This window comes from Lutjanus erythropterus, chromosome 20 (genome assembly GCF_056507025.1).
Source record: "Lutjanus erythropterus isolate fLutEry1 chromosome 20, fLutEry1.hap2, whole genome shotgun sequence".
Lineage (NCBI taxonomy): Eukaryota > Metazoa > Chordata > Actinopteri > Lutjaniformes > Lutjanidae > Lutjanus > Lutjanus erythropterus.
This window is the reverse complement of record NC_139336.1, coordinates 3,461,953-3,489,541: the sequence shown is the minus strand read 5'-3', so window position 1 is coordinate 3,489,541 and position 27,589 is coordinate 3,461,953. Positions and strand designations below refer to the sequence as shown.

Below are 27,589 nucleotides of genomic sequence, written 5' to 3'. Positions count from 1 at the left end.
ATGTTTTCAGTACTTGTGACAAAATAAAAAAGCATTTTCTGACAAAATTGCGAGCCTATGCAGAATTCACGGGGATTGGTTGAATTTGCGTGAACTGTTACAATTACAACATGCAAACTTCCAAGGAGGGACTCCTATATGAAATAAATGAATAAATCTGTATATTCCCTTTAATACAAGACAAAATTATTACTATTACCTTTACAGACAGTGAAAAATGAGCCAGCTGAGATGTTTCAAACATGGAAAACCACACTTTTATTGAAGTACTGAAGAACTGTATTGACAGATAAGTCCTATTAAATAGGACGATAAGAATCCACTTTACACAAAGATTTTTTCATTATTGATACAAAGTTGGGGAGAAAAAGGCAGAACGAGGATCAAAGCAGCAGGGAAGCCAAACATCGTACAAACAGTATCAAAAGGTTGAAAATAGAAGCTCTGTGCGTCACAGGTCACAGTGAGCCCTGAGAAAACTCAGTCTGTCCACGGGCGTCTGCATAGAGGTCAAAGGTCAGCCAATAACAGTCTCTGTTCACTCAAGGTGCGTATTGCTTTTAGCTCAAATCCAAACAGAAACTTGACACTTGGTAACGTATTCTATCCACGTCACTTTATCCAATGTTTGTTGTGCTACACTTTAAAATGGATGTTTTTGTGTCATCATGTACAAATAATTTATATATAATACACATCTGTAGAGTTATTCAAACAGAAACACAGTCCCTCATTAAATAAAGACAATAAAATGAAAAATTAAGTCAACACATAGCACAACAAGGAGAAAATGAGGAGGCTGAATATTTTCCAAAGCCACTGCATATCAGACATATTAACAACACGTTACTGTACATGAGTGTTCCAGTAAAAGTCCAAATCATCAACATGATTCCACCTCAGATGAGGTTTCACACACTGATTCATACACAGTATCAAATCTCAGCTCAAACAATAAAGTGACAGCCGTGTGTGTGTAGTGTCTCCTGAGATGCTCCGTCTCTTCTCTCCTCTCATTGGACGACGCAGAGCTCGGTGCTGGACTGATTGTGAGTCTCTGCCGTCCTGTCGGTGTCCCTCTGAGTCCTGCCGTGATCCCCTGACACTCCGTCCTGGTCGTACGATGGAGGCTCCAGGCTCTGCCTGAGCTCCATCAGCAGCTCTTTGCCGTCACTCGCCGGCAGGTTTCCCAGGAAGTACTGAGGGGCCAACTCCACCAGCCTGCAGCACACAGAGGACCAACACAGTCACTGTATCAGACTCATACTGGCCTTTAAGAAAAATACAAACCCGATGTCTTGTAAGTGCTTCTCAAAGAAATTTAAGAAATAGTTCATTTTGGAAAAACCTGACACATATTTACACTTGTTTACCCTTATTGGCTTTCCTGGAAGCAGGAGGCAATTAGCATAGCTTAGCACAAAAACTTAAAGGGACAGTTCACCCCAAAATCAAAATACATATTTTTTCACTGGCCTGTTATGTAGTTTGTCCATTCAGATAATTTTGGTGTGAGTTGCAGAGATTTAGAGATGTTTGCCTTCTTTCAAGTATACTGGGACTAAATGACACTCATCTTGTGATGCTCAAAGCCCCCAAAAATACATCTGGAAACTTCAAAACCAGTGTCTCTTTTCAAAAATCATGTCCCCGGTTACTCAAGATAATCCACAGACCTTGTTGTGAGCAGTTTTAGTAGTTTTTCCGGTAAATTCTACGGCTGAAAAGAAAGTGGTTCCAACATGAAACTTCTCACAACAAGGTCTGTGGATCTTGAGTAACCAGGTCAGGATTACTGGAAATAAACACTGCTGCTGAGTTTTTCAAATGTATTTATTCACAGCCCTGAACACCAAAGGACTAATGCCATTGAGTTCCATTATACTGGACAGAAGGCAGACATCTCTTTGGCTCCAAAACTCTTCAATTCACAGCAAAACTAACTAGATTCATAAACAGCACTACAAGTAAGAGGAAAATATGTATTTTTGATTTTGGGGTGAACTGTCCTTTTAATAATGTAAAAGACAAACAAAAGGACAAATAAACTAATTACTGTTTTAATACAAAGTCTTATTCAACAACCTGCATGCAGCTGTACAGTGAAACACTGCAGCTAGCTCTCCATTATTAACAGTTTCCTCTGCTGATTTATGGACTTGACCTGTTGCACTGCTGTAAAAGAAGCATTCATTCTCATTGACAGTCTGTCTGTCAGTAATAGTGGTGTTATGTAACATTACAGTTCTTGAAAGAAACTGATTTATAGACTACATTCATGCCCAATATTGACGAGCAGCCTCAATAAAACTGCTGAGACAAACTATAAAACATGCAGGCATCTCACTGACATTTAAAAATGTCAAACTATTTATTATTATTATTATTATTTTATTACTATTTATTTATTTACAACTATTTTTTTCTTCCCTGATTATTAATATTGATTGTTATTCTGTTTCATATCATTGAATGTAAAATAAGATTTAATTCAACTGGACACTTGGAATGTCATTATTATTACTGGTTGATTCCACTGAGCTTGGCACGTTCTGATCCGTCCTCCACATGTCTGCAGCCTCCACCAGTGTTTCAGCAGCAGCGTGTCTTGATTTGGTCCTCTTTGTGCTTCTATAAGCACACTGCGTCATTAAATAGTTAATTTTCTGTCTGACTTTACAATCGTGACTCTGCATGTGGTCTTTTATTTTGAAAACTGACTGCTTTCTCTCTACTCTTTCTGTGTCTGACGTCCTTCCCATTTGACCTGCTCTGTGCTGATTGACACGCCATCCATCAAAAATAGACTCGGTGTGTATTTGAAGCAGATTGGAGAGCTGCTTCTGGGAACCTCTGAGGTGCTGCTGGTGGAATCACAAGCATTATGTAGAAAGGCAGTGATCAACTCTGTGTTGCTGTGCTGCCATGTGAATAGAAATTGTATTGAGTTTTACACAAATTTTAGCTGGTTTACCTAAGTTTAAAAAATGCATATACACACCAATTTTGGTGTATAAACAGTATGTGTGAATGAACAAGTACACTGTGCCTTTTCCTCTAACCTCAGGAGCGACAAGAACAACACACGTAACCATGGTAACAGTACACAACAAATACAGGGACAGCTGTAGCCCCAAAAAGCTTTTTTTAAAGAATCTCAAAAACTTGACTAAAATGTCACTGAAACTAAACTATAAAGCACCCCAGTGTCCTGCTTCTGACTGGACAAGATGTTCATAATGTTTATCAACTGTTGATCACCAAAATCATCTAAGATAAAAAATAATGTGTAAAATCCAAGGAATAGTCACTTGTGTATCTAAAATGATGTGACTCACATCTGAGGGTGGACTTCAGAGGCGATGCGGATGCAGTTGTCACGGGAGATGGTGAACTCGTGGTAGAGGACCCAGCTGGGGGGGCTGGGGCACGGCTGGCGACACCGGTACGAGGAGAAGGGGTGCAGGTGAGCCACGTGACGGTGAGTTAGCAGGAGGTAGTTACCTGAGCCGTCCACGTCATGAGCCACCTGAAGAGGACGCAGGAGGAACAACAACAAGGTGAGACAGGAGGGAGGAGGAGTGGAGGAAGTAACACATGTTGAAGAGAAGAAGGCGGTTACTTTGAGGAAGAAGCCTGAGATGAGAGCACGCTTGATGTTGGTGCAGTTGTCTTGGCATCCGAAAGCGGGAGGAGAAACAGGAAGTTCTATTCGCTGCATCACCTCCAGCAGCTCCGCCCTGATCACCACAGCCAATCGTAAGGCGGCGTGACTCAGGAAGTTTGTCGTGCACCACGCCTCATCCTGATTATCTACAATTACAACACACACAGATAATTCAGTAATTAATCTCTCTGTTATAAGTTATAAATATATAAGACTTGTATGTAAATCAGAGCTCAGTAGTGAGAACAGACATCACTGCAGGGTTCACACTGTGCTCATTATGTTACATTTTATATTACGTTACATTTCCAAATCCAAACCACTGCACTCGTTCCTGTTTTACTAAAATGAAAACACATTCTACAGTCCTGTTAGTGAGTAAAACTATTTATAACAGCGTCTGATATGATCTGTCCAGTGATATTCTACTTTTGTGTCTGAAACAGACCTGAGCACATTCACTCTGTTCTTAGTATGAAGCACATTTCTACCAATGTGATGAGAAAATGATCATGTAAGTCATTATGATGAGAAACTCTCTCAAAATAAATAATGACTCAAGTCATTATTTTGACATAAGTAAGTCATTATACTCAGAAAGTTTCTCATTACTTTAAGGTACCACGTTAGCATTACTTTATAATAATAACCATAATTAATAAATAGTAAACTGACTGTTAATTAAACTTAGTTAGTAATTATTTTCAGAGAGATGGAAGAGATATTTTTGACTTTATTAATGATTAATAATTAGTTTCACGGGCGCCCCTATAGCTCAGTTGGTAAGAGGGTGCGCACCATGTATTGAGGCTGTCAGTCCTCTGCAGCGGCTGCTGGTTCAATTCCAACTTGTGGCCCATTTGCTGCATGTCATCCCCTCTCTCTCTACCCTGTCCTATCTCAATTAAGGCAAAAAAGCCCCAAAAATAATCTAAAAAAAAATAAATAAATAGTTTCATTAGTTAATTAGTAACAGTCTATAAAAATAATTTGGATGGCTATTAAAAAGTTGCTGTGTAAGAACCATACTCATTCTACTGCAAACTGTGACCTTTTCCTAAACCAACCCGGGAGGTTTTTGTACCTTTATTTTGAAAACCAAAATATTTACATTTCATATTTATTATAGCTAACTAACTAGCCCTGCACATGCAAAACTGACAGAGGGCTTCCTACAGTGTCACTGTTTGAAGAGCAGGGCGATCATATCTGACAAGTAACAGTGACTGAGAACATAGTATTATTATAAACATTATGTGGATGTTATTATAAAGTCACAACTGGTGTTTATAAAACTTTACATTTGCTAAATAAATGCTTAATAAAGCATTCATAACCACTATTTGAATGTTTGTTAAAAATAACATAAACATTAAATCAAGTTTAATTAGTGATTAATTTACCATTTATTACTGATGGTTATTACTAAGTGTTACCAACTTGGTATCTTAAAATAATGAGGAACTTTCTCAAAATAATGACTTATTTATCTCACAATAATGACTTAACTACATCATTAAGTAAGTTAATAATGATTTTTCTTATCATAATGACTTACATGATCACTTTTCATCACATTAGTTAATAGTAATTTTACTGTTAACAACATTCAAATCATGTTTATGGATGCTTTATAAACCATTTATTAAGCAACTGTAAAATTTTATAAACATTGTATGAATCCCTCCAGTGCCTGCTCCGTCCTGCACATGCAGGGCTCTGTGGACAAGTAGTTATAATTAATATGTAATGTAAATATGAAGACTTTCAAAATAAAGGCACAAAAACTACTTGAGGAGGTTTAGGAAAAGATCACAGTTTGTGGTAAAATGGGTATGTTACTTACACAGGTCCACTTACATAATAAAACGGAGCATATTGAAATTATATAAGGTGTCATAATCATCAGTTGCAACTTTTTAATAGCATCTAAATAATGTTTATAGACTGTTTATAAACTAATTATTAACTATTAACAGAGTGATACAAATATCTGGTCAATCTTGCTATGTGATGATTTCTTATTTCACAATGAAATATCTTCATATTAACTAAAGTTTAATTAACTGTCAATTTACCATTTATTAATGATAGTTATAATAAAAGTATTCCTGAACCCTATAACCTTTCAAATGATTTATGTAACGAAAGCTGAAGTGTACGTACGCTCTATGAAGGCATTATAAATATTAATAAGAGTCATGTGGTCTCCCTCTGTGTGTATTAGAGGTCTCCAGTGTGTGACTGCAGCCTCCTCTCTGCTGGCCTCTGCTGTCACAAAGCAGGACGGAGCTGAAACAACATAAAGATCACATCAAATGTTCATCCTAAAAGAGCACGTATGAAAAGATGTTGCATGTAAACAATCACCATACATAAATACATTGTTTCCAGTTAAGTTGCTTGTTGTAGTTACCTGTGAGCATGGCAGCTATAGTGAGCAGCTCGTCCACACAGTCGTACTCGCAGGCAGCGATCAGGGCTTTAGCCAGCGCTGGCTCCAGCGGCAGCTCCGACATGATGATACCCACCTCTGACAGGTTGCCATCATCATCCAGAGCTGCCAGGTAGTCCAGGTCCTCCAGGGCCTGCATCAGAGCCTCTGGAGCTAAGGAGGGAAAATAAACATCTCACTTGATTGAGTCAAAACAAACTACAGCATTGTGTTTATTACAGTACCTTGGAAAACAAAGTTATCCGTGCCTCTTAATGATGTATGCTAAGTTTAATTCAAAGTAGTTCATGAAGGTACCTGGTCTGTCCAGGAACTTGCACTGTCCCATGTCGGCGATATCCAGCCTCTTGAGCAGCAGCACCAGGTGGTTGAGGTTTTCTTCCATCACACCTGGACAATGAGCCTCCCCCATCCCCTCGTCATACAGAGACTGAGGGTACAGACGGAGACACAGCCCTGAGGACAAACAAGACCACATGTAGTCATGATACAGTCAATTACTGGAGTTGTACAATTTGATTTTTAGCCATGAAGTCCATCTTTTATCGCCAAAAGTGTCATTAATAACTTCAGCACTTAGCAATCTGATACAGCAGCTGGATTGTAAAGAAGCTGCATATATTGAAAATGTAATTACATGGATTATTTTTACATGCTTTCGTAAAGCTGAGTAGACAGAAAATAAGTGAAAAGCCAAACTTTGAATTAGTGAGAGGGCATGCATTGCCACTCCCACCAGGAGTCGCCAAAGTCCAATTGTATGAGCTGGTGATGAGAACATTAACAGTGACCTTTGACCCACCTGGAAGGTGGCTGTTGACCCTCTGAGTTCTCATGTCAGCCTGGTGTTTGCTGATCGTCCTCAGGACCTGAGAGTTTGCTCTGATCTGTGGGTTGTAAACCTGCAGCAAAATATCAATGTCAGAATGCAAATGTCAAATTTTACATGATAGCCTCAACATGCTAATTTTGTTTTCATTTCAATCAAATAACTCTTTCTTCTCTGCAAATAAGTACAACTTTTCTTCTTTCAAATTTAGCTGATTTAGCCTCTACTTACAGCACCTTACAATGAGAAAATAAATAGAACAATATCTTAAAGAGGACCTATTGTGCTCACTACCAGCTTTATATTTCTATTCTAGGATTCCACTAGAGCAGCTTTGCATGATTCACTGCTCAAACGTGTACTGGTCCTTTATGCAGCCTCTCAGTTCACCTTCTATCTGAAACAAGCTGTTTTAGCTCCTGTCCCTTTAAAACCCCCTTCCCTAAAAGCACACTCTCTTCTGATTGCCCAACTTCCCAGGAGCCTGTGGAGGGGCACCCAGTCCTCACTGATTACAAAACCACAACTTTATTCACTGATTTTGATGAAATGAAATCATCTTTTGTGGAGAAAATATTTTCTGCTCTGCCCTGTGATGTCCTCTGGCTGCTCTGCCTCAACTTTCCTGGAGGACAGATAGTTTTACTACACACACCAGCATACAATAGCTACAGTAACTTAACATGGAAAATAATATTATGGGGCACTGAATTAAACCTCAACTGAGACAAGAATTAGGTTGGAAAAACTATATGGCACCTGAGCCTCACTCAAAAAAAAGGCAAAAAAGCATGCAACTTTTAGAGCTACATATATTTCCTGATTTTGGTGATATTGGATCATATTTTAGGCAGAAAATGTTTTCTAGTTTTCACTCTGTTGCTCTGCCTCAACATTCTGTGAATTGGAAAAGTTTCCCAATGGACAGAAAGCTTTAGTCCCTAAGTCCTGTAACTACGAGTTTAGTCCTATTAGCTTATACTGCCTGGACTTGAAGCTCAAAACACAAGGGGAGTGCTGGTGTTTACCCCTCTAGTAGGAGCTTTGGACCAGTTTGGGTAGAGTCAGCTAATAGGAGGGCCAGGAGCACAGGTAACTGAGCTAACCAGTGGTTAGCTACTTTAGCAACGAGTAAAGACAACGGTCCCTCTGAAACTCCAAATCAGCAAGAATTGAGCAGCTGGAGGACATCATAGGGAAAACCAGAAAATATAACTTTCTGTCTAAACCAAAATAAAACTTTACGTGAGCCATACTGAACTCAAACATAATCCTGAGACAAGTCAAATGAAGACAGACTCAGTGCCTTGCATGGACACGTCCCTTTACTGTGCTGTGCCTGAAGCATATGATGACTACATAAAGAAAACTGCAGTGAGTTGATGTCAACTCCTCATCAAAAGTAGAGAAGATGAGCAGAGCTTTTTTCTTACAGGGATTACTTTTACATATGTTTATCTCATTTAATGTTTGATATGAACATCTGACATTGTACCATTATATATAAGTGACAGAAAATAAGGGAGAGCATAATAAGTTCCCTTTAAGATATGAAAATCAGTGGGATTATTTTGTTGAAAAATCTGTAGTTGAATCATGACATTTGGTCATGTGTGAACACACTCACAGTTTTAAGTTGAAGGCCTGTGTCTATCACATAGCGAATAGCGGGCAGGGAGAAGGAAGCCTCTGCGAGGGTATTGGTGAGGATAACCTTCCTCTTGACCCCCGGACCTCCGGCTCCCAGCACAGAGCCGTCCAGGCCCTCAGAGCTGTCGTTCTCCCTCACTGCAGAGGCTTCTGGATCAGATTCGTAGACCCGCTGGGTCTGCCCGCCCAGTCCCGTGTGGAGGGGGAGGATCCTGAGAGGACCGAGCTGAGGACTCAGAGCTACACACTCCTTCTCCAGCAGGGCCACACACTCCTCTGTCTCCTACACAGAACAGAGAGGACAGAAAACGCAGTTTGTATTAACATCCACTCTCACACTCTCCACGTACACGCTGAGGGTTTATTTCAGCTGACACCAGGCCTGACAAGTCTTTCTCTTTTGTTTGTCTTGTTAGTACATTGTGTGTGTGCTTCACTGAGGATTAACCAGAACAGATCAGTGTCATGAGAGGACTTTGACTTACAAATGTCGCCTCAGCTAACACACGCACACATGCCAGGCTCTGTGTTAAACAGAGAGAGGGCTGAGAGCGAGTCAGGGAGCAGGAGGTGTGGTGATGTTGACACAGAGGGAGTGAAATGTGCAGACGAGAGTTAATTCACTAAACTTTAGGTCAATATGTACAAATAACTTTGCATATTAAAGCGGAGCACATGACAGTTGTGTCCATGTGTTGTATATAGTGTGTGTGTGTGTGTGTGTGTGTGTGTGTGAACTAGGACACCAGACACCTCCAATGCACCAGAAGCCTCTCAGGTGGAGGTGTCCTTGTTTCACTCCTACAACACAAAGGTGGTGAAACTCTACAGCACAGAGAGAACGTCGGTTTCACCAGTTTTCCTTTTGTTCTAAACACAAAAAGACAGAGTTTCACTGGGAAAGTGATAAGGTTTCTATCACAAAGTTATTACTATGGCCAGTATACTTCAGGTCTACGTTTACTTTGAAATCAGTCCTGCTCTACTAACTTTATTTTATATTTTCACATATAGAAATGCTGAAACTGTTGCCAACATAGCAACTTTATCTCCAGATGTAGTGACTTTTCAGACCCACTTAGCAATTTTATTACTACAAAGTGACAAAACAACAAATTTAGCAACTTTTCAAAACCGTCAGTAAAAAGGTGAGAAATATATTCAATTAAATTATGTTGTAATTAATTCGTATGCATCCTGATCAGAGTAATGCAGTCCACAGCTTTTCTGCCAACAGTGTCGGGGTCTCTCCTCTTGTGCTGTGTGCAGGCCTTCAGTGTAGCAGGCAGGAGGAAGATGCTCACAGCAGGAATGGGAGCTCAGTTGGAGTGAGTTTCTATGGTTACATTGATGCTCTTGCCCTGAAACTTTCTCTGTACTTTTCAAAGTGTATATGAGCTTCTCTCACTGTGTCTCTCTGGATCCCTGGATTAGGGTGTTCCTATGGCTGAAAATAAGTTTGTGATTATTTGGCTCAAAAATCTCAATCTACGTTTTATATGTCTTAAAGGGATAGGTCACCCAAAAATGAAAATTCAGTCATTATCTACTCACCCTGACTGAAGGTCAGGTTTAATTTAGTCCACAAAACACTGCTGGAGTTTCACAGGAAAACACTGTTGCAGAATCTCCCAAACAATGGAAGTGAACGGTGACCAGTTTTACACATAAAAAACAACCAATAAATAATAAGAAATAAAATGTCTCCATACTGCTTGTTTGGTGTAATCCAAGTCTCGTAAAGTCCCAACAGTAGACAGTGTGCATGTGCACATGAACTCCAAGCTAAGGATCTACAGTGAAGATTCAGGCTGAAAACATGGTGGAAATAATGTCTTTCAAGTCAACTTGGCATGTTGGGGCTTTAGGAGACTTGGATTACACCAGACGAGCAGTATGGTGGTATTTTATGTTTCACTTCCATTGTTTGGGAGATTCTGCAACACTGTTTTCCTGTGAGACTGATTAAAATGGCTCTTGGTTCATATTAATAGTTCAACATGGTGAACTTTGTCAACAGGACCCTTAAATTCAGCCTTTTGAAGTGGTAGCAAAACTTCTCCCCTTCTCCAACTGTTATTACTATTATAATCATTAAGATTGTTCATTTATCAAAGCCTAATATAGTACTTCATTACACCCTCTCTATCATGATGGTAACTCCCTAGTTTGTTGGAGAAACTGTGGAAATCTAAATGCAAATCATTATCATTTCTGGTTTTCTGGTATTGCCCTGTTATTAAAGACTTTTGGAGAAAACAAAGACTTTCTTTTGTGCCCATGGAGAGTAAGAGCATTGTTTTCTGGACTCAGAATGGTTGAAAAAGGATAACTATCTGTTAAATACTACAATAGACATTCACAAAATGGAGAAGATAACAGCATATATTAACCAAAATGGGTTAACTATGGTTTATTTTTAAAAAATCAATGATTTTAATGTATAGTAAGGAAAAAATCATTCGCTAACTGTACATATCTTATGTCTATTATAATCTCAACATAGGACATTTCAGACAAACATAAATGGATGATGTATATGCATTAGAGTTGCAACAATTAATTGCATAGTCAAGTATTAAATTAATAGGCAACTATTTTGATAATTGATTAATCGGTTTGAGTAATTTTTAAAGACAAAAATAGTCAGAATTTGTTGATTTCAGCTTCTTAAATGTGAATATTTTCTGGTTTCTTTCCTCCTCTCTGAAAGTGAACTGAATATTTTTGGGTTGTGGACCAAACAAGACGTTTGAGGACGTCATCTTGGCATTGCCATTTTTTGGCATTTTATAATCCATTAATTATGAGAATAATCAACAGATTAATTAATGATGAAAATAATTGTTAGTTGCAGCCCTAATATCAATACAACATGTGAAACTCACTTTATATGAAAAAGTCCTTGCTGGATGCCAATAAAAATATTATTATAAAAAAGATAATTTTATCAAACCCTATTTTTTCATACTATTCATGGTCTGTATTTTCTCAGCAATAGCCATTCAATGTATTTGCATCCTTTAACTGGTGCTCTGTAAAGAAGTTTTCATTCTTACTAGCATAGTTTATCACTTACACACAGGATTCAAATTGTGTAGTCATGCACAAGTGATCACCAACATTTTATTTTGAGGTCTTTATTAGCCGATGTGCAGATTATCTCATATTCCTATTTTGGAAGTTTTAAAGGTAAGGCATGCAATTCTGGAGAAACATTGTTTATATTTGAACTCTGAAACAAATCCTTCAGAAAATTTACTGTCCCTCTTGCTCCCCCTGTCCTTCCCTTTGTTCTGTGCACAGGCACAAACACAACCTGTCACTGATCAGGTGGAGTAGAGTTGTGTGGCTCAGTGTGAGCCAGTTTTTGTTTCCCATTTACAGAGCCAGGACTGTGTACAAACATTGAATATACAGAACGGAAAGCCAGGGGACTGTGAGGAGATATTTGTTTAATTTGAAAAACGTGTACTGGATTATGAGATATATAAAGGCTAAAACATGTACCTGTGCACTGGCCAAAAACACCATCACATCTCCTTCCTCTCCTCTCCTGTGTAGATCCAGCACCATGTGACAGGCAGCAGCCACTGGTTCCTTCCCAGATGACAGCTCCCGGTACAACGTCTCCACCCTGTTCACCTCAGGAGCCTTCCTGTCCTCCTCCGCCTCACGCCCCTCCACCTGCTCTGTGGGAGGGGGGTTACTTAGCAGGCTGTCCAGGGAGAGGTGAGGAACTGACGGTCCCAGGAAGGTGGAGAGGCGAGGTGCGAGCGTCGGGTGAGTGAGGAGAACCACCCTGAAGTTGTCTGGCCTCTGCCGGCAGACGTCACACAGCAGGCCCAGCATCACGTCTGTGGGCACGGTGCGCTCCTGGAGCTCATCCAACACAACAACACTGTACTGATGCAGCAGAGGGTCTGACATCATTTCCTCCAGCAGGAGAGTGTCACTGACAAACCTGAGGAGAGAAAGAAGACCAGTAACCTTTAAATAAATACAAGAAATAGTCTTGAGAATTGGGACAAAACAATATTTGGATTTTTACTCTTCAATTATGCTGGAAAATATATTCAAACTCTTGACTATTAAACCTTGTAACAGGCTAAATGTAGATGTCAACTCTGTCAGATTTTCCATCTCACAGTGTTAATGTCTTACAGAGTTGACAAAATTTTTTTTTCATTTTTTTCATTTCACAGCAGAGTCATAGTGAGCAGCCATTTTATTTTTTAAAGTGTCTCAGAGTCTCTTAATGTTAATCAAAATACACATTTTTAAACCATAATTCTTATTTAGCTTTGATTTAGAAGAACTACAGAGTTGACATGTTATGGTTGAGACACATCTGATAGAAATATTATTGAATTAATTTATCAAAAAAAGGTTTACCAGTACTTGAGCAGTATAAATCATGTTTTTGTAAAAAATCTGTCAGATGAAAAAAATCCATTTTAAAACAGACATGATTAAATACACATTTCATACCTTTTCTATCAGTAGGCATTCTTAGTTTTAGACTTTAAAGGCTTTAACACATTTTTGAGTTGTTTGAAGTTGTGAATTCTTGTCTGTGACCAGGCTGTTTTCTGACACAGAGCAAGTTTAGAAATTAAAAAACAAAACATTTACACATATTTCACATAAATAAATCCTCAAAGAATCAATTTTCACCAAAACATTGGAATCAAAGTATTGGTATTTTTTGTTCTTAGCTTTTTTTTTGTGCAATTCTCATCTGTAAAATAAAGATTTTAAAGCATTTTGACAGCAGGGTGGGCCTGTGGATCAAACCCTAAAAAAAAAACATTATCAATGGCCAGAGGCTCAGTCAAAGCATTCTTTGACTCATAATTAAAAGACAAAGTGGCGTGCTAAAAGGCTAAATACTTTTATGGATGCATTTATTTACAACATCATTTGAGAGTGCAGGAAAGGATCAATTTTCAGTTATAACATTTTCACTGCCACCCTGGACAGCAAACAGCAGGGAACAGAGAACAAAGAGTCGAGGTGTGGCTGTGAGCAACAGAAAAACCCTGTAACATTATCATATAAAACTGGTGTAATCCAATAGAGTCATCTACATTTCCTCTGGGGAGGAAAAGATGATTACACGATAGAGCAGTGTGGTCTCAGAAAATAAAGCGATAAATGTCTCATTTCATGGATTTCTCAACAGTTTGGCCTCGTGCCACTAAGTTAGGGGCAGAAAAATCTCTTTTTGCATATTTATGGTGGAGTTTTCACAGCTAATTAATCATATTTTTATGCATTTCAGTTTCAGAGGGTGTACCGAACAGAATTATGTAAATTAATACTACAACAAAATCTAATGACTTTCATTTTTTAAAAAGCATCCTCAACCAGCTGTTGTACAGCATATTAATGGCTGAAGGAACAGCTGCTAATTTTGAGAAATATGCTTTATTTGCTTTCTTGCTGTTAGTTAGATGTGAGGATCAATACCAATCCCATGTTGACTGGAGTGGAGAAGCAATTAGCTTAGCTTAGCATAAAGACCGAAAGCAGGGAGACACGTTTCCAGACTTTTCATGTGGATTTCCAGTCAGTGTTGATTGTAAGGGATGGTTTGGGCTAGGGTTAAAAATTCCTCAGTGCTGCTATATTGAGAAAGAAAACAGAATTCTCCTGCTTATGGAGTCGTGTCAGCAGTGCCTACATGTACCAGGATGCATTGTGGTTCTGATGCCCACGCCCAAGTTGCAGTGTATCCCAAACCTAGTCTATAGCTATTACTTTGTTGGCCTGAACATAGTGTTAAGTGACAAAAATACTCATCTAACACACCCCCTGGCTACCCAGAGGTGGAGACTAGAAACCCGAGCTGAAACAGGCTGTAGTTCTTGACAATACACTGACATCACCTGATGCAAGAAGAACAACAGATTTTGTAGCTGGAGATGTTTTTCTCTAAATATAGCAGCAGTGGGGAATTTATTGCTGCAGTTGACTACATTTCCCAGCAACACTGACTGGATACCCACATGACACGTGTTGAATTGTCCTTTAAAAATAATAAAATGTATTGTTTCATTTTAATGGCCAAACCACTGACAGTAAATTAAAAGATGTTTTATGCATTAGTGCCCAAAAGAACTAAGACTTGCAACATTAAAATTTTGACATGGCTTTGATTTCACTTTTGAGACCATTAAAGAGTTAAAAATAATGTTAACACAGTACTCATGATATCAATATTTCTCTTCAGCATTCAAATATCTACATAGCTCAGTAACCTGTCCTGTGATGGAGTAAAGGGAGATGATATTCATTCATATTCACTTTGTTGTTGGTGACTATAATAAAATGAGAGTCATTATCAAGTAAAGCTGAAAATAATAAGATGTTAGTAGTCAGTGTGTGTTCTCCATGCATCCTGACCTGAGCAGGGTGTCGGGTGTACAGCTGTCATCATGAGACACCCTGTAGCCCACCTCCAGGCCCAGGCTGAGGTCCATCTCATCAGCCACTCGCAGGGCCAGACTCACCGCTGCCACCGAGTAGGGCTGAGAACAACACACCAGACCCTGAGAGAACTCGTAGGACAGAGCGTACTCCACACACCACTGTGGCACCTGCAGGGACAACAGGAGGAAGAGGAGAAAGACAAAAGTCAGCCAGAGGAGGAAGTAGTAACAGAATCACGACCTGCTTACTCAAGATGAATTATAGACCTTGTTGTGAGTAGTTTCATGTAGGAACTACTTTCTTTCTGCAGATTTCTGGAAAAAGATGTTTTAAATTTTGCAAATGCATTTGTTTGTGTTTTGAGCACCACAAGCTAAGTGCCATTTAGTCCCCTTATGCTGGACAGAAGGCAGACATCTCAGATATCTCCAAAACTCTGCAACGCACATAAAAAAATCTAGATCAAGTCAGGGGAAAATATGTATAATTGATTTTAAGGTAATGCAGTCACAATACTAACTACCTACTAACACATACAGAGATGGCACAATACTGCCAGAAAAAAGGGTCTGTCATTACAATAGCTTTGTGTTTTCACACTGAAGCTAACAGTATTAGCTTAAATAGTGTGTGGACATTATGGAAGCAAGAGAGGGTCGTATCCAGATGAGAACCCCAGATCCGTGAAAGGCAAGAGTGATCATTTTAATCCAAACCGTGTTCTTTCCCTATTCTTAAGCATTTTCACATTATAAAACATAATTAGTTTGTAGAACGTGCACAGAAGAAATAACACATACAAATCTCACAAGACTTCAACCAATTATAGGTCCTCATCTAGACACAACCGCAAAAGAGGTGAGATGTGTAAAACAATGGCACTGCCATCAAGTGATTCTGCTCCTCTGCTGTTCATAGACAGAGCTGATAACCTTTTGAATTTATCATTTAAACTTTTTAAGTGTAACTTTTATACTGACAGCGAGGCAGATTAATGGCACAACAGTCCCACTTAAACAGTAAAATGGGTTACAGTGTGTGTTGTATAGGGCTAACAAACATACCTAGTTGATTTTTTTTAAATGTTTTGAAACCTGCATTGGTTACACCTATGTTTGCTAGTTTACTGGCAAACGTCTTGGCACATTAACACCAACCACACAGTACATCCACGAAAGAGCGTGAAACTGGCACAGGAGTGAGTCTGCCTCACTGTGTGCACATGCTCATGCTACAAACACAACTATATTAATAAAAAATCCACAAGAACTTTAAATCCAAATAATAAAATATTATAGCTATAATACCTAGAGACAGAAAACAAGCAGTCTTGACAACACCTTCAAGAAGATTCAACCAGCTATCAGTCATGTGTTCCATGCTTTTATGTGCAGTGCTGTAGGTGTCTATATGCTCCAGTAATAAATGAACAAACTACTGAACTGAACCATCCTTGGATGACTAGCCAGAACAAACAAACATGGCCCTATAATGGGTGAATAAATATTTAATCAAAGCCTGCATTAGATCAATTGAAGAGGACAGTGAAATATACAGGATGAGTTCTCCAACACCAAACAAACACACCCAGGAAGGAAGATTCACGATCACTTTGCTGAAGCTAGTGGGGATTCAAGTTTAGAATAAACATTTGAGAATAAAGAACACAAATATTGACATGTGATGTCTATGCTTCCATTGGTGTGTTGTATTTTTGTTTTATATTACATTTAAATGACATTGTGAGCAAGATAGCTCTTCTAATTCAACTCTGGGACAGAAATGATCAGTAGTAGCCATCATGCAGCTATCAGTACGAGGTGCAAAGGTTAAAGTGACAGTGCCCTGCAGTAACAACAGCTCTAAGTACCGGTGTCAGCATGATTAAGATGCAGCCGGTGAAAGAACAAAGGAGACACGGGGGTGGGATTTGTCTTTAAAGGCACTTGGCAGTAGCGTTACGTGTGCAGATAGAGAAGAAGATGATGGAAAGAGGAGCCCAGAGTGTTTCCTGATGACATGAGTGTTCAGGTTACAGCAGAACAGTGGAACTGTACTGGGGTGGTTTAATGCTGTCATTCATTAGCCTGAGGGGAGTGGAGCTGAGGAGCAGGTGTAATGATAACCAGGTCATCACAGGGAAGGGCCCACACATAACAAGGACACGGCTACTATAAAGAGAACCATGTAATATGGGCTTAGAAACTGTTAGCAGTATAATGCTCAAATCATCAGTTCTGTCTTTGATTAAAACACGGTGCAACTGCAATCCCACCGCTTATTTTAGCTACTGTCACAATCTGCTCACTTTCTTCTTCACAGTAATAGATTCAGTGAGCCGTTCATTATCGTGAAATAAACCATGACAGGGTGATGCAGGATGTAAAGCATCCTGAAGGGGTTTATTTTGCAATAATGACCCACCGTGATGACAGTTATCGACCACTGAGCCCTCTACCATCATCAAATCTTGATTTAAAAACTGTCTGGATTTGAGGTAGCGTGTCCCCTCAGAGTTGTTGACTAAGTTCTGTTTTTGACACGTGGGAGGACAAATAAAAAGAAGCTGTTCCTGTAATTCATTGCATATGTCTCCATGTTGTGTTTATGATTTTCTTTTTATATGCAACTAAGTTACAGACATTTGAGACAAAGACCTTTTTATGTTACTTTCTTTCTAGTAGAAAGGTAGAAAGAAAGTAGTTCCTACATGAAACTGCTCAAAACAAGGTTTCTGGGTAATCTTGAGAAATTGAGTCATGATTTTTAGACTGGTTTTGAGCTTTGGGTACCACAAGCTAAGTGCCAGTGTCATTATACTGGAGAGAAGACAGACGTTTCTATGGTCGACATCTCCACAACTCTGCAACTCACATCAAGAAAATCTAGATGGATAAACAGCACTATAAGCCATGGGAAAAATATGTATTTTTGATTTTGAGGGTGAACTGTCACCAACAACTTAACCGTGACATCACTGGTGCAGGAAGTACAACAGATTGTGCAGCTGGGGAACTCAGCTTCCTCTGTAAATACAGCAGCAGTGAGGATTTTATTGCTTCAATTGACTACATTTACCATCAGCACTGAGTGGACATCCACATGAAAAGTGCTGAATTTTCCCTTTAATGAATGTGCTTATGTTTTATTGATTGCTGCTTTTCACTAAATACAAAATACTGTCCATGTGTGGTGAAGTGGTGAAGCTGTTGCTGTGCACTGAGCTCTCAACAGTGTTATTATAATGGCTTATTGTGTTGCATGAAAACTGATTTTGTAAAAACAAATAAAGTCAAACTCAGTCAATTAAGGGTTTGAACAAATACTAAAAAACTAAGTTTTAATAAGTCTAATGAGTTTTACTGTTTTCTTTCTGATGCATATAACTTCTGCAACAAATGCTGTCAGCACTGATTAAGAATATCACAGGTCCATATTTAAAGACTGAGTGGAATAAATTGTCTGTGATCACACTGCATGTTATTCTGCTTGTGGCTCTGTTGGTTCCTGGTTACCTGGGTGCTTTTTCCAGCTCCACTGGGTGCACTGATCAGCACCATGCTGTGACTCTCCAGGTGCTCCAGCAGACTCTGTCTGAGCCTCCATACGGGAAACTGCCGCCTCTGTTCGAGCAGCGAGTAGTAGCGCGAAGAAAAGGGCAAACCGTCGTATGGGTTCACCTCCAGGTCTCCCAGCCCTTCCTCCTCCCCTCCTCCTCCTCTTCCTCCGTCTCCTTCATCATCCAAATCCCCAGACAGGAGGGAGGACAGGGACAGGGAGTCCAGGGCCGTCGAGGGAGGCAGCCGGGACCCGGGGGAGAGGGAGGTGGCCGAATGCTTTGCTGGTGGTGATGACATCATCTGCAAGGGGCGGGGATGAGGATGGAGTTAGGGCCTGGTTCACAGAGAGGCCTGAGATTACCTGCAGAGAGACAGAAACAAGAATGATTGATGGTGACATGAAGGAAAGGAAGGAGTCAGAGGAGGTGACGTTACACCAGCAGCATATCAGACACACTTTGATACTGAAGGCTGAAGCTATGACAAGACATTCAGTCAGGAGGGCTGACAAGTAGATATTTAGTTTGCACCAGTGGAAATGACATTTCTACATGTAAAATGGTATTTATGTTATCTGTAAAACAATTTTGACACCTTACAATATTCATTTTCACATATAGAAATTACAGTTTTATGAGTCAAACAGCTATACTTAATTTAATTATAGATATCAGTAATCATGGCAAGCACTTTTAATCATTTAATTAGTATGACTGACTAGCGGAAATTTAGTTTTTACTCACGGAAATTTAAAATGTCATTCTTACATGTTAAAATGGTTAATAGTTAGAGATACCAGTGATTTATTTTTTAATAGTAAGAATAAGGATTACAGGTATCTACAACTGAATGTTCACATGTGGAAAAAGCATTGTTATTAGTGTCACAATCATGTGAAAATTCACGTGTAGACATCTATGCAAAATTATATTTAAGATATCCAGCAAATCTTCTAGTCAAAATTGTATTCTCATTATTTAGAATGGCAAATGAACATATACACAATGACAGTCTTACAAGTAGATAAACTTTTTTTTTGGAATATCTACAACTTTAACTGTACAAGTCAAAACTAAATTTAACATACGTAAAATCTTTAAAAAGTAAAAGCAGCTGTTTTAACATTTTGGCCCAATAGTTAGACAGGATATGTGTGTGGTTATCTGTAACTCAATTATTTCTAGTCTGACTAGGAAATAGAATTCTACATATCTGAAATTACATTCTTACTAATTACAGTTCCAAGCAGATATATTAGTAATTTAATTTTGGCTGGTCAGAATTTTATTTTTGATCTCTAGAAATCCATTTATGATGTCTGCACTGTAAGAACAGTTGTAGAGTTCCACCAAGAACATTTCCACTAGTGAGAATTGACTTCTCTTTGAAGTAGGGCTGGAGGGTGTCTACTGAACTGGCATATGATGATGTCCACAGGGGAAGATCACGATGGACATAACTGCGTCTAAAAGCTTCTTTATCTCTGTACCATATGTCAGGAACCTATGCTTAAAAGACAAAACAAGCTACAGCTTCTTTATTTTTTCTCTCCCACATGTCAAAAATAGAACTTAGGCAGCGACTCTATGGCAACTCTGAGGGGACACACTACCTCATATACAGAAGGCTTTTAAATCACACTTTTACAATGGCGGAGGGCTCAGTGGTCGATGAGTGTCAGCCATCATAACAGTGCAAGCAGGCAAGAGTGGAGAGAAAAATAATACTGGGAGAACTGCAGATTCTGCCTTTGATTTTGGTTATTGATATTGAAACCTCATTTCCATTGATTTTGTATTTAATACTGAAATTGTGACCACCCCTTATACATAGTTTGAATGTAATTATAAATTGGAGTATATTAGGCTAAATGTTACAATGGCTAACTAGCATATTCATTTTGGATATATACAGAAGATGATAATGATTGCAGAGGTCTCAAATTTATATGTTACTAATACAAATATAATTTTCAGTGATTATAATTGCATTTCAAATATGTGAAATGTGATTGTAGATTTTGAACTCATAGATATCTGAAGTTATGAGTTGCCTGCAGTACCAATTAGCCTTTAGCATTCAGCTAACAGAACATGAGAGGCACACAGCGACAGTTGAGAAGAAGGAACTTCATCAAACATCGATGTAAAGTAGATCTGAGGGGCCACAGTGCTTCCTGTGTCTGCTAAAGACCCCCCCCCCAACAGGCCCTTCATAGAAACCTGCAGCATGTATGGTATTTAACTGTGGAATGTATGTCTCCACCCAGATGCCACTGAGTGCGTGTTGGCCAACTGCAATATAGACTGGATCTGTTTAAAGAAGAGGGCCTACAGGCATCCTACTGTGTGCTGGTGTCTGAAGAAAAACTGGCTCCTAGAATATTTAGAGCCCAGTCAATTACATGTTTATGGACTGGAAAACAAATCATTTTGGTATTTGGTGGAAAAGGCGGTGGCAAAAGAATTCACCCCTGCATGCAACACTATGGGGACATCAACTAAATGGACTTTTTAATCATTTAAGTATTCTTCTTTTAGGGCCCAAACTACTTCAAATGTAAATAAAACATTCGGTGTGTGGACTGTGCTGTTTTGATCTTGTTAATATAGTCATTATAGAAGGAAAGAAGAGAAACATCACTACAACACATGACTCCAAACTTTGTGACTTTTAGATGGTTTAAAGACATCATATTGGGCTTTGGAAAATTGTGGTGGACATTTTCCACCATTTTGAACTCAACCAAACAGTCAATCAAGCAGCAGGGTAACTGATCATTTCATAATCGTCAGCAGTTGCAGCAGACAACAATAAGCTACTTCCTGTTGACAGTGAACATGAAAATGCCTGAAGAACGTTGCTCTGATTATTTCTGGCCTGTTCTGGTGATTTCTACAACAATCTGGATAATACATTTGAATGTAACAGAAGAGAATGATTTTATTATCTCATCAAATAATAAACAAAGAAAAAAGCAGTTTTGATGTACAGTACAGCAGTGTAAACCACTAACAGACAGGTCAAGGTCAAAGATTGTTAAGAAATGTTTACAGTGGGCTAAAAATGTGTACACTTAGCATTTTTGACACATGTGAGCAGACAGTGAGGCTGTACACAGGCCTGGTAATGGATGCTAAACACTTTATGAGTACTGTGAAGTTTCTGACTGAGTGTCAAAAACTTCACAGTACTTAACTAGGGCTGGGTGATACACTGTAAAGATATTACACTGAGATCATTATATGAGACTAGATATCGTTTGAGATTTTGGATATCATTCTTCTGTTATTAGCAGAAGTGTTGTCTTCTTCACTTACCAGACTGTTCTGGCTGTTCTATTATTTACTTTTATCTACTTAAGTTATTATATCCTCATTACTGATGATTATTTGTCAAAAATCTCATTGTGTTAATATTTTGTGAAAGCATCATTCCTAAAATGTTGTCACAATATCAATAAATATCAATACTGAGGTATTAGGTCAAAAATATTGTACATGTTTTGTACATGTTGCTCAGCCCTGTTCTATAATCATCATATGTATGTTTGCAACATTTGAGAATTTACAGTATGATATTTTAGAGAAAAGGTTGCACAGTCCTTCAGTCAAACACTAAATGTTGCCATGGAGTGTCTGGCCTCACTTTCAGACTTGTTTGCTTATTCTTGGCACTCAAGTTTCCTGAATGAAATTTGAATTTTGGGGAAAATAATTTTATAGAAAAATCTGAATAAGAATCTGAAATATATTACTGATCCCTGGGGGAGACTGAGTCACGCCACAGTTGCTCCCATTCAAGAATAGAAATATGTACCCCGAGGTTATGTGGTACAATATAAACCAGTATCAGCATACTGGCTAAAAGTATGCTGTAGAAACAGTGGACAAACACACTGATCTTTATACTTTTACAGTATGTTTTGTACTTTGTGTGCCTGTCCATTATTCAGCATCAATTTAGAAATTTCATTAAAAGTAAAAATATGAACTCTCTCATTTATCTGCTCAATTTATACAGAACTATGTGAGCACAGAACTTGCAGCAAATCAGTTCTGAATCATCTTGGGTTTGTGCTAGAACCTGACCAATACTGGATCTTTGTAGCTGATGCTGATAGTGATATTAGGAAGAGAAAAAATGACACATTCATGCAACATTATTTTGTACATATCCAAATGCTGCCTATAGAACTAAAAAGAAATTTATTTTCATGATGTTCTGTAACACAAAACCGTAGACAATATATACACTAATACTGATGTAGATCAGTATAGCTGTGATAGGCCAGTGACTGACTGATAATACTGACCAACCGATACTTGTGAATGACTCTGTGTGGCTAGTGGTCAAAGGTGGATGTCGATATTAAGAGAGCTGATGGCCTGTATACTATAATGCCAATATCAAAACTATGAAAAGTCATGTAATCCATTATTCCTGCTCATTACAATCTAATATCTATGTTTATCTCAGCCAGTATCATCTTGTTTTAGATGGAATCTTTATAAATTAATGAAAAAGATAAATATATTTGGGTTATGCTGTAGATTTCAGAAGGTGGTCAGTTGCTGTCAGTTGGGATGACAGGAGAACATGATGAGAGGACGATGGTGACTGAGGACATTTAGAAAAACGTTTACCACAGGATGACAGAGTTATACTCCAGGACTCCAGTTTCACTTTTTCACCACCTTCATAAAACTCACAAGGTGGAGCACTAACATTGTTCCACAGCAGCCACACTGACCGAGCTGCACAAAGGTGTGTCTGCACACAGTTTTTGTTTAACGCAGACGACGGCTGATGTTGAATATTCAGATTCAGTCTTCTAGCCCAGGCTATTTAAAGCAGTTACGGCTGAGGCATGTCGTAGGGATTATCTGAAAATTTCAGATAATCTACCAAATTACAACTGACTATTTATTTTCTAAATAGGACAGAAAGAAAGAGAAAAATGCCCACTGCCCAGCACAGTTTCCAGAACTAAAGTTGGTCTGACAAACTGGTTGCTTTGCTCCACCGACAGTTCAAAACTCAAAGATATTCATTTTACTATCAGAACACAAAGAACACCAGCATGTATTTACATTTGAGAAGCTGGAACAAGATATTTTTTGGCATTTTTGCTTAACAAATGACATGAATAAATTTGTTGCTGAATCATTTTCTTACAGTTGACTGTCGAGTGCTGCAGAGATGGTAACATGAATCCTTGTGAGAAGTTCACACAAAGACCCTCTGAACGGGACTCAACATTAACTTTTAAGTGATTGCCAGGCAAGCAACCAGGCATCGGCTTTTGGTTGCCAAAACTGAAAATATGGTTGTCATTTTTAGTCACCTTATATTTTAGGTAATACTGTGCAAATACACATTAATTAATAATGGAAATATGACACAAAAGATTGTTTAAAAGCTTTATTATAGTAACCCGTGGTTTTGTAGGATGTGTTACCTTGAACTAGTGAACTTAATGTGTCATTTATTGAGGTTAATGTTGTTCATGCTTTGCAGAATAATCTTCTATTAAACTGGAGGCTGCTGGAATACTTCACCTCCCAAAATGTCACAAATCTCCTTTTTGTTTTTCATTTAGGTTCATCTGGTTGTTTATCATTTGAATCAATTTGCACGTTGGTCATGTTGACAAGTTAGTTCCACTTTTCACCTCACAGCTGCTCAGTGTTGTCTGTTTCTGGCTCTAACAGTAATATTTGAATATCACTACTGCAACAAATTATAAAACTGTTTTGATTCTGGGGCGCATGTTCTGCTGTTTGCTATCTGTATTTTTATATTTTATAAACTGGTTGCCAGAGCCCAAGAATTGGCCAATTTCCCAACAACCTGGCAACCATTACTGTCAGCCCTGATTTAGATAAGATGCCACTGGCTACAGATAAGGACCTTCTTGGCCAAGTTTGTCCCAGTGTTGAGCCCAGGGTTCCTCCACCTTTTATAAAGTCAAATTCAAGCACTTTTCAAGCATTTTCAAGGTGCAATTTCAAGCTGTTCCAGCACCTACCAGCAGTGGTAAATTACATATTTACATATACCATAGAGATGTAATTCTGATCTGATACCAGTACCTGAATTTGGATATCTGCGGATCACAGTGCCTTAACACATTACAAGCTCCTGTCCTGCTTTTCAAAAGTAAAATATCTATAAATCTTGGAGACAGAAAAAAATTTACTGAATATCTTTGTAGAACAATTTAATTACTAATCAATTAATTAATTTGTGCTACAGAATTGTGGCTATGGACTTAAAATTGCATTGTTATATATTTACAGCATAATTCATAAAAACTATTTTGTAATCTGGATCAGTACGTGGATCAGTGATGTCAGTCTGATCTGATCAGCATCTGATACTGATATGGGATCAGATCATCCCAGCTCTAACACAAACAACAAAAATTGCGTTTCCCTACAGAAGGGTGACAGATTAAAGGAAAACACAACCCAGTTTTGTATTTCAAAATATAACTATGAGTCAATTTGGCTTCATCTGGCTGAGCTCACATAAAACAATCACTAGTACTATTCAGTCAGATAAATGTGTATTATGAAAGTAATGCAATTAGAGTTTCAAGCACTTCTCAAACCTTAAAGACACCACGTTATAATCCAGTCATTTTCAAGGATTTCCGGCACCAGTGGGAACTCGAACGAAGAGAAGTCCTGCCTCTAAACGTCTCCTATTTCACAGACAGCTCTCTGTCTCAGTTTAGTACTGTCTTTGGATATTGCAGCAGGGCTGCAACTAACAATTATTTTCATAGCTGATTAATTTGTCGATTATTTTCTAAATTGTTCGATTAAAAGTTTTGTTGACAGAAACAACATGACAGAAAATTGTGAAAAATATCAATCAGTGTTTCCCAGAGTCCACAGTGACATCTTCAAATGTTCTGTTTTGTCCACAACTCAAAGACATTCAGTTTACTGTCAAAGAGGAGTAAAGAAATCAGAAAATATTCACATAAGAAGTTGAAATCAGAAAATGTGGACTTTTTTCTTCCAAAAAAATACTCAAACCCAACCCAACCAAAATAGTTGCAGATTAAATTGATAATGAATTAATACTTGATTAATCTTTGCAGCTGTATACTACACTACCACTGTCAAGCTTGTATTATACATTTGCTGTTGAGACTGTGAGTATTTTGCCACCTTGCTCTTTCTGGAGAGATGAATATTAGGTGAAGAGGATTAGCTAATATGAATCACCCATGGGTGGAGCCATAATTCCAATTTGTGGACAGGTCACTATAGACACAACAAAGGATGCTGTGAGAGCCAAAAGCTGACGTCTTTCACATGACATACAAGAGGCTTTTCTCATAATACTATAATAGAAACTCTGATTTATTTCACAAAGAAATCCAGTCTGGTTGGCTTTTTTTGTTAAAAGTACAATGTAAAAAATAGTATGAGGGTAAATTTTAGAAAATGGACCAGATTATTTAAGCTCCTTATTGGTAGTGTGTCTGAGCTAATGTGATAACTAGCTAGTGTTTCTGGAGAGGAGGACATCTAAGCTGGATGATACCATTGTCTCTATCACAGTACTTGGCTCCTCTCACTTCTTTTATCTGACTGCTATTTAAATAGTGCCAGGAGCGACGTGTCAGCTGACAGTCACACAGGCGCTAACGAAACAAGGCTGAAACACACCGAAATAACACAGTACAGTAATAACATGTCACAGTGTTGAACCGTCTCCTACCTGTGAAACATATCAGCGGACAGGTGAGGAAACCAAGCAGGAACAGTCCGCCCTCAGCCCGCTGTTGTTGTGTCACTTCACTGTCCTGTCCTGTCTGTCGTCTCACTAAACCCCTTTCACATACCGGACACCGACGGGAGAAAAACCAGGACAGGCGAAAAATGGCCGACAGTCGTTCACAATTTCTTTTCGTCTCTCTTCACCGGTCCCGCTTAATTCCTGACTGCTGACAATGATAATAAAAGACCAAGGTGTTGACTGGCTGCGTTAGCTAGCAGCCGCCATGTTTGGCTGTCTAGCTGTCAAATCTCGTGCTGCGTTCAAAGCTCTTCGGAAAACAGGGAATGTGGTCAAGACTTGGACAGATGTTTCCCCCAACAGTGGTGGAATGTACCTATATATATGTGTGTATATATATATGTGTATATGTATATATATATATATATATATATATATACATATATATATATATATATATATATATATATATAGTACTGTGCTGTACAATTTTGAGGCACTTGTACTTTACTAGAGTATTTCCATTTATGCAGCTTTATGCTTCTACTCGACTTCATCTCAGAAGAAACTACAAACTGAACGATTAAGTGTAAGAATTTGATATTTTTACATTCAACAAAAATGAAATTAATAAGTATTAGTAATGCTATAAACCTTATTTTATCATTAGTTTGTGTAATGTAAAAATTGTGATAATTGTTGCACCTGTTATAACATTTCATATATTATGTTAAGTACTTCTCAACTCTACTACTACTACTACTACTTGTTTCAAATTACACAAACTAATGATAAAATAAAAAATTATAACATTAGCAGTTATTAGTAAACATAATTAAATATCATTTCATTTTTACCCCAATTTACTGCACAATAAGTACTTTTACTTGTCATACTTCAAGTACATTTTGCTGATAATACTTAGATAATTTTACTGAAGTAAGGTTTTGAATGCAGGACTTTTACTCGTAATATTTTCAGTTTGGTACCAGTAGTTTTACTTAAGTAAAGGATCTGAATGCTTCCTCCACCACTCCCCAGTGAGCACCATCCAAGAGAATTTATTGTACCTTTATTGAATCTTTTTATTCTATGTAACTCAGTGTAACTGAGACACTTGTTTGTAGTATGACCAAATGATAAAAATATCATTACAACAGCTAAAGTTTATCCAGTCTACTATAATCTAAATAAAGGGCTATTGTGTGTGGAGGACCATAACTGACAAAATCAGA

At 38.3% G+C, this 27,589-nt stretch overlaps 1 protein-coding gene across 1 annotated transcript; it reads right to left on the bottom strand.

The window, feature by feature from the left end:
- Window positions 1-230: 230 nt before the first annotated feature.
- dqx1 (DEAQ box RNA-dependent ATPase 1) lies at window positions 231-26,660 on the bottom strand. Its single transcript, XM_084746647.1, has 12 exons — window positions 26,337-26,660; window positions 18,552-18,957; window positions 15,010-15,203; window positions 12,112-12,565; window positions 8,579-8,884; window positions 6,925-7,024; window positions 6,420-6,578; window positions 6,084-6,275; window positions 5,834-5,959; window positions 3,623-3,813; window positions 3,339-3,529; window positions 231-1,221 (listed from the first exon to the last, which is right to left on the bottom strand). The coding sequence occupies exons 2-12, from the start codon at window positions 18,894-18,896 to the stop codon at window positions 1,014-1,016; spliced, it is 2,466 nt and encodes an 821-aa protein (XP_084602773.1). The 5' UTR covers window positions 18,897-18,957; window positions 26,337-26,660; the 3' UTR covers window positions 231-1,013.
- Window positions 26,661-27,589: the final 929 nt, after the last annotated feature.